General features: G+C 41.5%; 1 protein-coding gene across 6 annotated transcripts in view; it reads right to left on the bottom strand.

The window, feature by feature from the left end:
- The window catches only part of Rapgef6 (Rap guanine nucleotide exchange factor 6), a 149,734-nt gene extending 136,229 nt beyond the window's left edge, over positions 1–13,505 (bottom strand). For all 6 annotated transcript variants that reach the window (XM_069993676.1, XM_069993675.1, XM_069993679.1 and 3 more), the window contains exon 1: positions 13,183–13,505. In XM_069993676.1, coding sequence (XP_069849777.1) covers positions 13,183–13,251 — 69 coding nt within the window. In that variant the 5' untranslated portion in view covers positions 13,252–13,505. The remainder of the gene's footprint in view (positions 1–13,182) is intronic.
- Between the last annotated feature and the right edge of the window lie 255 nt (positions 13,506–13,760).

Genomic DNA, 13,760 nt, shown 5'->3' on the forward strand with positions numbered 1-13,760 from the left:
CTGGGCTACATCAAAATAAAATATCAAACAACAACAACAACAACAAAATCCACCCAAAATAAACATCATAACATCAAACACAGAGACCCGAGTAACAGAATAAAAAGCCTGAAAATAAACTCACGCATCTATAGCTGATTTTCAGCGAACATGCTAAGAATAGGCACTGGAAAAGGAATGGTTTTCAGTAAATAATGTAAGGAAAACTGGATGTCCAGATACAGAAGAATTAAACTAGACCCCACCAATAGTAGTTAGGAAAATCAACCAAAATGGTATAAAGACTTAAATATGCCACCTGTGGTGGCTCACATCTCTTATTCTAGCTACTTGGAAGGCAAAGATGGGCAGGACTGGGGTTGGCGTTAGGCCCAGGCTCATGAGATCCCCATCTCAACCAATAAAGCAGTACAGTAGCATGTTTCTGTCATACCAGCTATATGGACTGGTCACAATTCCAGGCAAACCTGGGCAAAAGAAAGTTCATGAGACCCCCATCTCAACAGAAAAACTTACATGTGGTCATGCACACCTGTTTTCCCAGCTATGGGAGAGATATAAATAAATTATGCTCTAAGCAGTCCTGGCCAAAACAATCTGAGACCCTATCTCAAAAATAGCCAGAGCAAAAAGAAATAGAAGCAGGTTTTAGCAGTGGGTGATTGGCTAGGAGGCTTAAAGCCCTTAATTCAAACTTCAATACTGGGGGGGGGGGGGACTTCTAAATAAGTCATGAAACTAGAAATGAAACAAGAAAAGACAACTATTTGAGGACACTGAAATGGCCAAGAACTTTTTGAATAAGATGTCAAAGAACAGGAAACAGAAGCAAAAATAGACAAATGGAATCATAAATTTAAAACCTTTTGCACACCAAAAGGAAAGAGTAACGAGCCAACTTACAAAAAACATTTCTCAACTATACATTTGATATATGCAGAATATGTAAGGAATTCACAGAGCCCAATAGCAATACAATAAATGAGCAACAGACCTAAAATTGGTATTTTCCAAAAGAAGGCATACAAATGGAAACAGGATTGTGAAAAACATGTTCAGTATCACTAGCCACCAGGGAACTACACATCAAAACCACAATGAGATACCACCTCACTCCAAGGAGACTGGCAACTATCAGAAACACAAAGGATCAAAAGTGCTGACAGGACACGGTAAAGGAAAGCAAACCTCACATGCTGTAGTAGAAATGGAACTCCGTACAGTCTTTATGGAGAATATGGTGGCTTCTCAGAGAACTAAAACAAGAATGACTACATGGCCCAGTAATCCCACTACTGGGTATGTACCTAAAATAAATGAAATCAATCTGCTCAACATGTGTACTTCCACATTAATTGAAATGCTATATTCACAACAGCCAAGAAATAGAAATAATGTAAGTTTCTATCAAATGATTGTACAAACTGTGACATACATAACGCTATAATTATTCAGCCCTAAAAAGTGTGGGAATGTTCCATTTTCAACAATATGGCTGGGACTGGAGCTCATTATGTTAAGCAAAATAAGCCAAGACCATGAGGACATCACTACAAGTATCACAACAACAATCTAAAGAAGTTGGTCTGTGAAGCTGGGAGCAGAATGGTGGATAGCAGAGGTGTGGACACTGAGAGGGAGGGAGGGGTCTGGGAAACACTGATAATAGGCACTAAGTTAGAATTAGATATAAGATGGGCTGGTGTCGCACAGTAGGTTAAGTATAGATGATAGTATCTTTTTTTTTATTTCAAGAGCTATAAGAAAACATTGTGAATGTTTTCACCATAAAGAAACATGAAGAGAGAAATTACCCCTTTGAATATTACATAATGGACACGTTAAAACACTACATGGTACCCCATAAATATATATCACTTGGTGTTTGTGGGTTTGCCCGCTCCCTAGGCAGGCAAGATGTGAGCCAAATCTTCAGTCTGGATAAGTGCAGTTTTTGGGTATTCGTTAAAAAAATTCCAGCTAGCAGGTGGCTCACAACTCTAATTCTCAAGAGGCTGAGGATTACAGTTGGAAGCCAGCCCAGGCAGGAAAGCCCATGAGACTCTACCATCCACTAAATTACCAAAAAAGCTGAAGTGGAGCTGTGGTTCAAGTGGTAAAACGTTAACTTAGAACAAAAAGAAGCTCAGACACAGTGCTCAGACCGAGTTCAAGTCTCAGTATCAGAACACAAACAAATTAAAAAACAAACTTGAATTCTATTATTCAAAAATATGACTATATCATACACAATTTTATGTGTCAAAATAAAGCACAAAACAAATTATTTGTACAATGAGAATGAGAACATAACTTCCTTTGGATACAAAATTTTAAATGTTTAATAAGATTCAAGAGCTAAATATTAAAGAGCAGAAAAAGCCAGAAGCGGCGCCATGGTACTAGCCTTGAGCTGAAGAGCTGAGGGACAGCACCCAGGCCCAGATTTCAGACCCCACAACTGACTAAAGAAATAGAAACAAGTTTCTTGAACAAAGAGCTGATTTCAGTAGTAAAGAAATTGTAAATTTGGGAAGGGATGTGAAGGGTAAACAAAAAAGAGGAGGCTGCAATGCTTGGTAAGATATGTACGCATTATCCTGCCCATGTAATTGTAACCCCTCTGTACAGTATGTTCACAAATAAAATAAAATTAAATTACAAATAAACAAAAAAAAGAAATTGTAAACTTGGGACATCTTTTTATGCAATAGAGCAAAAAGTACTGAAAAGACTAGTGAACCCATGTGAAATGCACATGAAAGCAGAGCAAAAAGTACTGAAAAGACTAGTGAACCCATGTGAAATGCACATGAAAGCTGACTTCACAATGCTTCCACCGGCTAAATTTGGGACAATTTAACAATCAAGAATGACAACCGTGAATATAAAAGAATAATCCCTGAATTCATGTGATGAAAGAGGAGGAAACACGATGACAACTGGAAAGCTCTTTTACAGGAAGAAAAAACACACACACACAACAGTAAATGTAGAAGGAATAGAGAATCAGAAAATTATCAGTGTGGCAGTCAAATGATAGACGATTCAGGCAGAATCTGATAGTGGAGAACAGAAGAAAAAGTGAAGGATCAGGAGATGCTGCTGGAAAACGCTGTATACCTGGCTGAGTAATCTCAAGCACAACATATCCAAAGAATTCCATGATCAGTTCTTTGATTTAGGTGACAGTGTTTAGCACCTTCATTGGTCCAGTTTAGGAAATCATCATTTCTCAGTGGTAAGTAAATACACCCTTCTGGTCCCATATAGACCATTCTTTTCATGGCTGCCAGAGTGAGCTTCCTGAAAGCCAGTTCCAAACTGCTTAATGAAAAGAGAACCCAGTCCTTCATGATCTAGATAATTAACCCAATGTTCTAACTGCCCAGGTGACCCGTATGTACATACTGTGCTCATTTTGTGGCCTTTGAACAAAAATGTTATTTTTTCAAGAGACACACCTCTTCTTCACCTAATTTTTTACATATCTCAAAAATCCCAAAAGGATTCTCTTTCCACAAACAATTCCAATGGTATCTGCTACCCATTATTTTTCTCTTCCAACAGGCTTCCTACAAACTCTTGAATACTTGCTACTTATAATTATCACAGTATATTATAGTGCTTATTGTAAATGTCTGCAACTTGTCTAGATCAAACCTTGATGAAAATAATGCATTTAATCTCTTATTTCTGGCACTAAAAACAAGTGCTTAAAAATTATTTACTACAAAGCATTTGTAAGTCTTCCTCAAAAAACATACAAAAACCCATGTATTCGGTGTGCTTCAGAGAGTTGTCTAATGAGTCCATAAATAAATAATCCACACCCCAGGCCTGTAACACTCCCAACTCCTATTAAACAAAACACACACAAAAAAAACAAAACTTACTGTGATGAAATCTTTCTATATTAACTGAATATTCTTAAGAAGCTAAATTAAAACCAGCTACCTGTTCTACCTGAAAACAAAGTTATAAAACAAAATACTCTGGTTACAGGAGGCTCACACCTATAATCTTAGCTACTCAGTAAACTGAGTTCTGAGAATTTCAGTTCAAAGCCAGCCTACGGAGACAAATCCAAACAACTCACTCCAATTAACCAGTAAAGAGCAGGAACTGGAGGTATACCTCAACTGACAGAGCCCTAGCTGTGAATGAAAAGAGCCTGAGTTCAAACCCCAGTGCCAGCGCGCGCGCGCGCACACACACACACACACATCCAGAAAACAAATACATAATGTTATTAAGAAATCATTTATCAGCCGGGAGGTGGTGGCTCAGGCCTGTAATCTTAGCTACTCAGGAGGCTGAGATCTGATGATCATGGTTCAAAGCCGGACAGATAAGTCCATGAGACTCTTTATCTCCAGTTAATCACCAGGAAACCAAAAATGGCATTGTGGCTCAAGTGGTAGAGCACTTGCCTTGAGCTGAATAGCTCACAAACAGCACCCAGGCCCAAAGTTCAAGACCCACAACCAACAAAAAAGAAATCATTTATCAAGCACATACATTTTCTTTTCTTTTTGTTGGTCATGGGGCGTGAACTCAGGGCTTGTTGGCTGTCCCTAAGTTCTTTTTTGTTCAAGGCTAGGGCTGTACTACTTTGAGCCACAGCTCCATTTCCAGTTTTCTAGTGATTAATTGAAGACAAGTCTCATGGACTTTGCTGCCTGGGATGGCTTTGAACACTGATCCTCAGATCTCAGCCTTCTGAGTAACTAGGATTACAGGCGTAAGCCACTAGCACATATATTTTCTTTCTACATAAAACTTGAGAATTAAAAACTTCTATTAAGGGAAGGTGGCTCAGTGGCAGAGTGCTTGACTCGCATGCATGAGGCCCTGGGTTCAATTTCTAAGCACCACATAAACAGAAAAAGCCGGAAGTGGCACTGTGGCTCAAGTGGTACAGCATTAGCCTTGAGCTAAAGAATTGAGGGACAGCGCCCAGGCCCAGAGTTCAGGCCCCATGAGAAACAAAAAAAAAAAAAAAAAAACTTCTATTAACATGTTATCTTAAATTACACAATTGAACCTCAAAATCCTTGGGGCTGGATATAAAAATTCATGGATGAGGGTAAACAAAGGAGGAGGCTACAATGCTTGGTAAGAAATGTACGCATTATCCTGCCCATGTAATTGTAACTCCTCTGTACAGTATGTTCACAAATAAAATAAAATTAAATTTAAAAAAAAATTCATGGATGCCCAAGTTTCTTATACAAAATGTGTAAATGTGTAGTACTTGCCTTTAATCTACCCCATCTACTTTGAGATGGCAAGGGGAATCTCACTATGTTGCCCAATCTGGTCTTGAGCTGCTGGGCTTAAGTAATCCTTTCTCCTCCATCTCCTGAGTAAATGGGACTACAGACATGGCTTCTCCCAAATACTTTAAATTATCTCTGATTTAAAAACTTAAAAATCCAAAAGCAAAAATACATAATGCTATTAAGAAATCATTTATCAGAGCTGGGCGCTGGTGGCTCATGCCTGTAATCCTAGCTATTCAGGAGGCTGAGATCTGAGGATCATGGTTCAAAGGTAGCCAGGGCAGGAAAGTCCGTGAGACTCTTATCTCCATTAAACCACTAGAAAACCGGAAGTGGTGCTGTGGCTCAAGCAGGTAGAGTGCTCAACTTGAGCTGAAGAGCACAAGGACAGCGTCCAAGCCCAGAGTTCAAGCCCCACGATCCAAAAAAAAAAAAAAAAATCACTTATCAAGCTCATTTCTTTTTAAAAAATCAGTGATGATTTAAAGTATTTGGGAGATTACCTATACCACCATAAAAATGTTATGTAACTAGGCTGGGCATCGGTAGCTCACACCTGTAATCCTAGCTACTCAGGAGGTTGAGACCTGAGGATTGTGGTTCAAAGCCAAAGCAGGCAGGAGTGTCCACGAAACTCTTATCTCCAACAAATCACTCAGAAAACCGGAATTGGCGCTATGGCTCCAGTGGTAGAGTTCTAGCCTTGAGCTGGAAGAGCTGAGGAACAGCGCCCAGGCCCAGAGTTCAAGCCCCACGACTGACTGACTGACAGAGAGACAGAGACAGACAGACAGACACACACACAGTTATATAACTCACTGTTAGACTGTATGGTTGGAAGGAATGATGACATGAGGAGAATATGTTTAGTACAGACACTATTTTCCCCTTGAATATTTTCAAACCTTGGGGGGGAGGGGGTAGCACACATGACAGATATGCATTTCACCACTGAGTTCCGTACCCAGTCTCTTCCCAAAGAATTTCCAATCCATGGTTAGTTGAATCTACAGATGTGAAACTTGTGGCTACTCAGAGACCAATATCATAGAGCATGTAAGACATGACTAAACAGATATGTATTTGTAGGGGGAAAATGCAGCCATGTAAAATAGTATCAAAAGTTCAAAGTTCAACAGGTAGTCCAAAGTGCACTGTTCTGAAGAAGGGAAGGCCAACGGGGTTGTTTTACTGGACTAAGGAAGTCAGATGAGTCATGTGGCCTTAAGCAAGACTTTTTCTGTCTCCAGGGTTCATTTCTGAATCTGTATGAACTGAACTGACATGCTTCCCGTCACCACCAACATACACACAACTATAGTACTGCTGAAAGTGCTATGTTCACACGTACCTGCCATTTTCACTATATACTAAGAAGTGTCCTACCCAATGACCCTCAATGTCCCTGCCACATGCCAAAGTCCCAAGGCCCTCCATTTGCCAAAGTTTACAGAAAAGTAATGAGCAATGTGTCTCACTTTTAGATGAACACTAACATCAAACACTGCTTATTTCTCCACAACAGAGAATTCCCTCCCTCCCTCCCCTCCTCTCTCTTTCCCTTCTTTCTTGTGCCAGTCCTGGGGCTTGAACTCAGGGCTGAGGCGCTGTCCCCAAGCCTCTTTTAACTCAAGGCTAGTGCTCTACTGCTTGAGCCACAGCACCACTTTTGGCTTTTTCTGGGCAGTTTACTGGAGATAAAGAGTCTCATGGACTTTATTGCCTGGGTTGGCTTCAAACCACAATCCTCGGATCTCGGCCTCTTGAGTAGCTAGGATTATATTCGTGAGCCACCAGCACCCAGCTTTAGAATTTTCAACAAAGTAGTTCATCCTGCTTTTATTTACAGCCACCCTTTAGTTTACAGAAGCCAGTCCAAGGTAAAAACAAGTGGCAAACACAATTTGTAGAGCTCTAACCTTTCAAGGCCAGGACACTGATAGGTCCTCCTCTTTGGGGGGCTGAGGGAAAGTTCTTCAGCCTCTTAGAAACAGAACCACTTGGTGTCAAAACTCCCAGATAACCACAGCTTTGCCTCACACTGGAGATTTCCAATTCATGTAAAACAAGGTACTTAAAAAAAAAAAAAGTTTTTTGATTAACATTCCCTTGTACATCCAGTTGTGTTTACAATGAGGGCCCAGGGGCCTAGAAGCATAAAAACATTGTTTTTTGCTTTCCAAGGAACCCTCTGAATGTACATTTGCTGTGGAAACACACAACAGAATCTTTGTTCTGCCACCCTCAGGGACATGCAGTGACTCACTCAAAAATGACTCCAAGTACAATGGTACCCTTTTGCCGGTTCAGAAACAAATGAAACATCTACATGTTTACAGTCAAAGACTATTATTTTAAATTCTCACAGACTAATGATTACAAAAATACTAAACTTTACTGTTTTTTTTTCAGTCCTAGCTGTCCTCTGTTGGTTTGAAAATAAGACATTGTTCTTTTAAAAATGTATCTCTGAGTTTAATAGGCATTATATTAGCACCTATTTGAGCATGAAATTTTTCCCAGCAGAAGTTTTAACTTATCTGGTGAAAAAATATAAAAGTGAAAACTGACATTTATATCTCTGTTTTCTGCACTGTTTTGAAGTTATACACTAGTTCCTGTTCCAAAATAAAACTTAAGCTTCCTTCATCTGAATTGTCTCTCGAGAGCTGACAGCTAAAGCAGTGTATGATTTATTTTATGCAACTTCTAATAAGAGGAAATAGCAAGATTTGCAAGCTTCATTTCTTTTCCCCCCAGCACTTCAAGTAGTAGACAGGTAGTAATGAGTGTACTTCCCCACATTGGTTTTCTTTGTGAAGTCATTTACTCTGTAAATACGTGGTACACATTGGGAGATAAGGGCAATAACAGCAATTATAGCACAATAATCACTATGATAGGAGGTGAAAAGGTATCCTGGAAACACAGAGGAATGGAAAAGGAAGGAAGGAGACCCAAATCAGTACTAGGGATAAGATTTTACTGCACAGCTAGAATTTGCTAAGAGGACAATGATCCAGAGAGCAAGGAAACAGCAAGTAAATCCACATGGCTAATGTTCACTGAGTATCATTTTGAAGGCACACTGCTAATGCTTTGCATATAGTATCTCATTTACTCACAAGACAATCACAAAACAGTCATTTTGTTTTTAGGGATTTTCCTAGGGTCATTCAAATTCTCAGTACTGGACACCAGATGTGAACTCTGCTTTTCTAAGTAAAAATCCCAAGGCTCAAGGGGTGTGGTGACTGGTGGCACTCACATGCAATCCCAGAACTCGGGAGGCTAAAGCAGGAGGACGGCAGATTCAAAGCCAGCCTGTACTACATAGTGAGACCCTATATCTAACAAAACAAACCCTCTTAACCCCAAATCTCCAGGGCTTATAAAAATACACTGTACAATTCCCATTTGATAGGAAGCAGACAGGAGAGAATGTGGCACAATGGGAAATATTCAATCAAAATGAGTGAGCTATCTATAAATATTAAAGCTGATTAAAGCATTCGAACAGGTACAGGTTCTAATTTAAGAAGTGAAAGGTGAACATGGGCATTGAAAGTAAGCATGGGTGTTATTTTCCATATATATGGCCTAGCTGAGAAAAAGTGTGTTAGCATATTTACAAATATAGTTGTACGTCACTCAAGGAACATGTTCTCAGAAATGCTATCATTTGCAAGTTGTGTCATCGTGCCAGTGTTAGTTGCCATACACAAACTAAGATGGTTACTAGGAAATTTAACATATAGAACCCCTGCCACTTACGGAGTCTGGTAACTTGACGTATGAATGTATTTGAAGGTGGGGAGTGGTAAGGCACACGTATCAGGCAGAGGATCACAAAGCACCTTGTATTTTTCCTCTTCCTAACAGAACCGAACTCATAAATGGTATACAGCTCATAAATGGTATAATTGTTGTCTGAACTTTCTGGTGTCTTACTTATTCTTTATTCAAGTCATTGCTGAAATCATTCTGACAAGGGCAGTACCAAGTATTTACAAAGTCTTCACTTTTCTGGAGTTGCCCACAGAAACTGACATTAGCGAATAGTGACTTCTTTCTGAAATGCCTTCCCATAATAGCACTCTTCTGTTCTCCTAATCTCCAAAATAATCTTTCATTCCTCTTTTTCTTTCCGGTGTAACAGGCCTTTACCTCAGTGCCTCAGGCCTTCCCTGAAGCTTTTTTTCCACAAGGCTGTAGTTTTAGTGTTTGAGCCACACCTCCACTTCCTGTCTTTTTGCTGATAAATTGGAGATAAGTGTCATAGATTTGGCTGCTCAGGCTGGCTTTGAAGGGCAATTCTCAGATCTCAGCCTCCTGACTGGCTAGGACTGCAGGCCTGTGTGAACCACCAGTGCCCACCTCCCATCCTTTTCATATTAGAGCACACCAGAGATCTATCCGTGGCCCTTTTACATTCCCACCACACCTAAGATTTCACCTATAACTCATATACTGCAGACTCTCAAATTCATACCCATAGTCTCGTATGGCATGAAGCTCCAAATGCTTACTGAGCATTCCCTGTGGGAGACTTGCAAACTCTTCAAAACTGAATCCACTAATACTCTGCTCCTTGATCAATCTTAAGGACATACTATTATTTATACAATTCAAAAACCTAAAACTTGTGTGATTACTGTTTTGTTCTGACACCGAATCCAAGAAAACAACATGACAACTTTGCCATAGACTTTGCCCTGGCCCTACTACAGTGCATCTAGGACAAATGCAGCATCTTATTCCAAGATTAGGTCTATACAGAGTGAGGTAGACAATACAAAAAGTAGGCCAAAGTAAGTCAGAAGCTAAAGGATGTGCAGATTAAGACTTAGGAAAGCTCCTGGAAAGGAGATTCAAAGTCCAGTTCAGAGGCAAAATGCAAAGAAAAGATGCCTTACAATCCTCATGGCTCTCAGAAGGAATACACACAATTCCACTCAAATGAAATTCAAAACCATGAAGAACAAATCTATAGTGATAGAAGCAGAAAAGTAGTTTCCCTTGGGAAAGGATACTGACAGAGAAAGAAAGGCTAAATTTCTGGAGCATTGGTAATATTCTATAATCTGCACTGGGATCTATGCAGTTAAATACATTTGCAAGAGGTAATCTGTCTGTATACTTAAAAGTATGCAGACTTTATTAAATATGTTTTATACTCAATTTCAAAGTTAAAATAGTTTAGTGAAGAGCAGACCCTTCCTTTCCAATCACTGACCAGGCTGGGCTCATTTTACCTTTTTACTATCTCATTATCCCATCAGTTGCTGATACTGTAACCAGGACACCTGAATTACTGCATGCACTTCTTTAAACAAAACTATCTGGTAGTTTCCCTATTATCTTTAAATAGTACAGGAAGAGTCTTACTTTCACAAAGTAACATATACCAATTTAGGCAAATGTTGTATGTTCATCCTTTATATCTACTATAAACCTCCCTGCATCTTAAGTCCTTCCCCCCACACAACCCTAAGTACATCTTCAAATGCTTAGAGTAATCTAAATTCATCTAACTTCCTCTTTAACCTGTTCTTTTGGCATGGCAAACAGCTACTCTTTTAATTCCCAAAAGCGATTAGCAATAGCTTATAGTGTTCATCTATATGTAGGTAGTGGGAAATAACTTCTAAGAAATTCAATCAGATCCAAATATCAGAAACATCACACTAGGGCTGGTGAACTGGTTCAAGCATTAGAACACCAGCCCAACCAGTGTAAGGTTCTAAAATCAAACATCAATTACCCCCCCCACAATGTTATTTAACTTATTTATCATCTGCTTGTCAATCCAACAGACTGTCAGAACCACTAGAACTTATTTTACTAGTACGTCCTAGTACACAGAATAGTACCTTCAACAGGTAGGTTCTTGATTAGTACAGAGCTTATGTATTTGTAACAGTCCTTTAAAAGTCATTGGCTTTGTACAATTACATAACAATTTTTTTCTTTTTTTTTTTTGGTCGGTCCTGGGGCTTGAACTCTGGGCCTGGGCGCTGTCCCTCAGCTCTTCAGCTCAAGGCGAGCACTCTACCACTTGAGCTGCAGCGCCACTTCCGGTTTTCTGGTGGTTTATTGGAAATAGAAGTCTCACAGTCTTTCCTGCCCGGGCTGGCTTTGAACCGCGATCCTCAGATCTCAGTCTCCTGAGTAGCTAGGATTACAGGCATGAGCCACCAGTACCCAGCCATAACAATTTTTTTCAAGTGCACAGAACTACTAAGGATCTTCTGCAAGCAGAAAGTTGTGAGAATTCCATCAAATTATTTACCAGAATTAATCATCACTAGGATTCAGATTTTCATTCGTGTATCAGACACTTTGCCACAAATTCTAAACTCATTCAAAAGCAAAGCCAATGAATGAAGCAGTTAACATGTTTTGCTGCTAGATGAAAGAGCTCTACTTAATGAACTATGTATGTAGCCAGTTGTTTAGTATTCCCTTGCACGACGCTGCTCTTCCAGTAAAACAAGACACAGTACTTACCACAGCACGCACTACTAGCAACTATAACTGCACAGTTTAGCTTTAAAATATCAATTTCAAACTAGGTAATTATGCCATAAAAAGTAGGATTTGCCATTAATTCACTCATTTAGCCTAAGTAATGTTTAAAAGTAAAACCTGCAGTCTACATCATAAACCTTGCAAATTACCTAATGATATAAAAACTCTGGGGGAATTCTACTTTTCAAATTGATTGCTTTCACTTGGCTCGCAGTAACTCCAAGTCATCACTGGGAAATTTAAGACACATTAGATTACAACTGCAAAGAGAAAAGTGGTAAATTTTGCCTAGCTCAATGCACAGTTCAGGACCTCCAATAACAAATTTTGACCTATTATAGCTTTGGTGATAGCTTTAAAAAAGAAATGTCATGTCCCAAAAGTTGGGCCCAAAGTTCCTGAAATTTAAGTAAATGAAGCACTGTAAAACTGAAACTCAAGTGACAGAGAGAACTATATCAATTACTGGAATTTAAAATAAGACAATCCATTCACACTGGCGTTGCATTTTATCTTGGTTTAGGAAACACACCACTGGATGTAGAAACTTCACCAGGAAACTTCTCCAGCAAACCGCCTCTCAAAAAACTCCAAGTAGGAGCTGGGAAGGTGGCTCAGTGGTAGAGTATTTCCCTTGCATGCATGAGGCCCTGGGTTCGATTCCTCAGCACCACATAAGCAGAAAAAGCCGGAAGTGGTGCTGTGGCTCAAAAGGTAGAGAGCTTGAGAAAGGTCAGCGTTCAGGCCCCAAGACTGACACAAAACAAACAAAACAAAAACCTCCGAATACTCTACAAAGGAGACTCCAATTGACTTAACAGGTTTTTGTTATCTGCCTGAAAACACGCTGTTTTAGGCAAACGAAAACAGCTGATGCTATTACAGCTACGGAGGAAAAAAGAAACTGGTATCCAATCATCAAGTCCGGTAAGCTTTCCACTCAACTGACAGTATGGGAGGACCAGAAGAGGAGGAGCACTTTAGGCACTGCAGACTGCATGCGAGAGCTGTGAAGGGACTGGAAAACTTCTTTTTTAATCTTTTTTTTTTTTTGGGGGGGGGGGAGTTGTTCTAAACTCCAGTACGGGGGTCAGTTACCTTTGACATGGTGACCAGGTCTCCTCGGACAAACTTCCCGAGTTCACAACTGGCCTAACTCGGGCCGGTGCGGGCAGATGCCGGCAGGAAAGGGGGCCGCCCAGCCGCCCGCGCCCCGCGCCCCGCGGACCCGGCAGGTGCGAGCTCCCGCGAAGCCCGCGACAGCCGCCGGCGGGTTCCGGACCCAGCCCGGGCCGCACGTCGGGGTGACCTCTCCCCCCCCCCATCCCGCCCCACACTCCCTCCCGGTCCTCCCGGGGTTTCTCACCTCAGGCGTCCGCTCCGGCGGCTTCTTCCTCAGCGCCTGCCGAGCGCCAGGGTCCACGGGCGAGTTCATGGCCGCCCCCCCCCGCCCGCCCTCCCCCCTGCCCAACCTTCCTACGCTTTCCCCCTAGCAGCTCACCGGACAGCCCATTTCACCTCACGTCGGGGGTGTGCCCTCCCAAGCAAGGCAGGGAACCCCGAGCTGTCCCGAGATTTAAGACACACACACTCACACAACCTCCGAGCAAACAAACTCTTCGCACCGCCCGCCCGGGGCCCTCAGCCCACGCGCGACTGGCTAGAGAGAAGCCCGCGCGCGCAGGGAAGGGGGGGGGAAACGGAGGTGGGGCGAGTGCGCAGGCGCGCGCGCGTGTGTGAGCACGCCAACGAGCGCCGGCGGGTGACGTAAGCACTGGGGCGGGGGCAGTGAAGAGCTTTTCCAGCCCTTTTTCGTGGTGGGTTTTAAGACGCATCGCGAGACTTTGCGCCTTCGACTTCGGCCGTGGGGAGATTGACTCAGAATTGTGGCTTCCGCCTCGGCAGCTTCCGGTAGTCGGAGGGGGAGGAGCGGGGGAGGGCCGG

The sequence above is a fragment of the Dipodomys merriami genome, unplaced genomic scaffold (assembly GCF_024711535.1).
Source record: "Dipodomys merriami isolate MVZ:Mamm:240054 unplaced genomic scaffold, mDipMer1.0.p SCAF_44, whole genome shotgun sequence".
Classification (NCBI taxonomy): Eukaryota; Metazoa; Chordata; class Mammalia; order Rodentia; family Heteromyidae; genus Dipodomys; species Dipodomys merriami.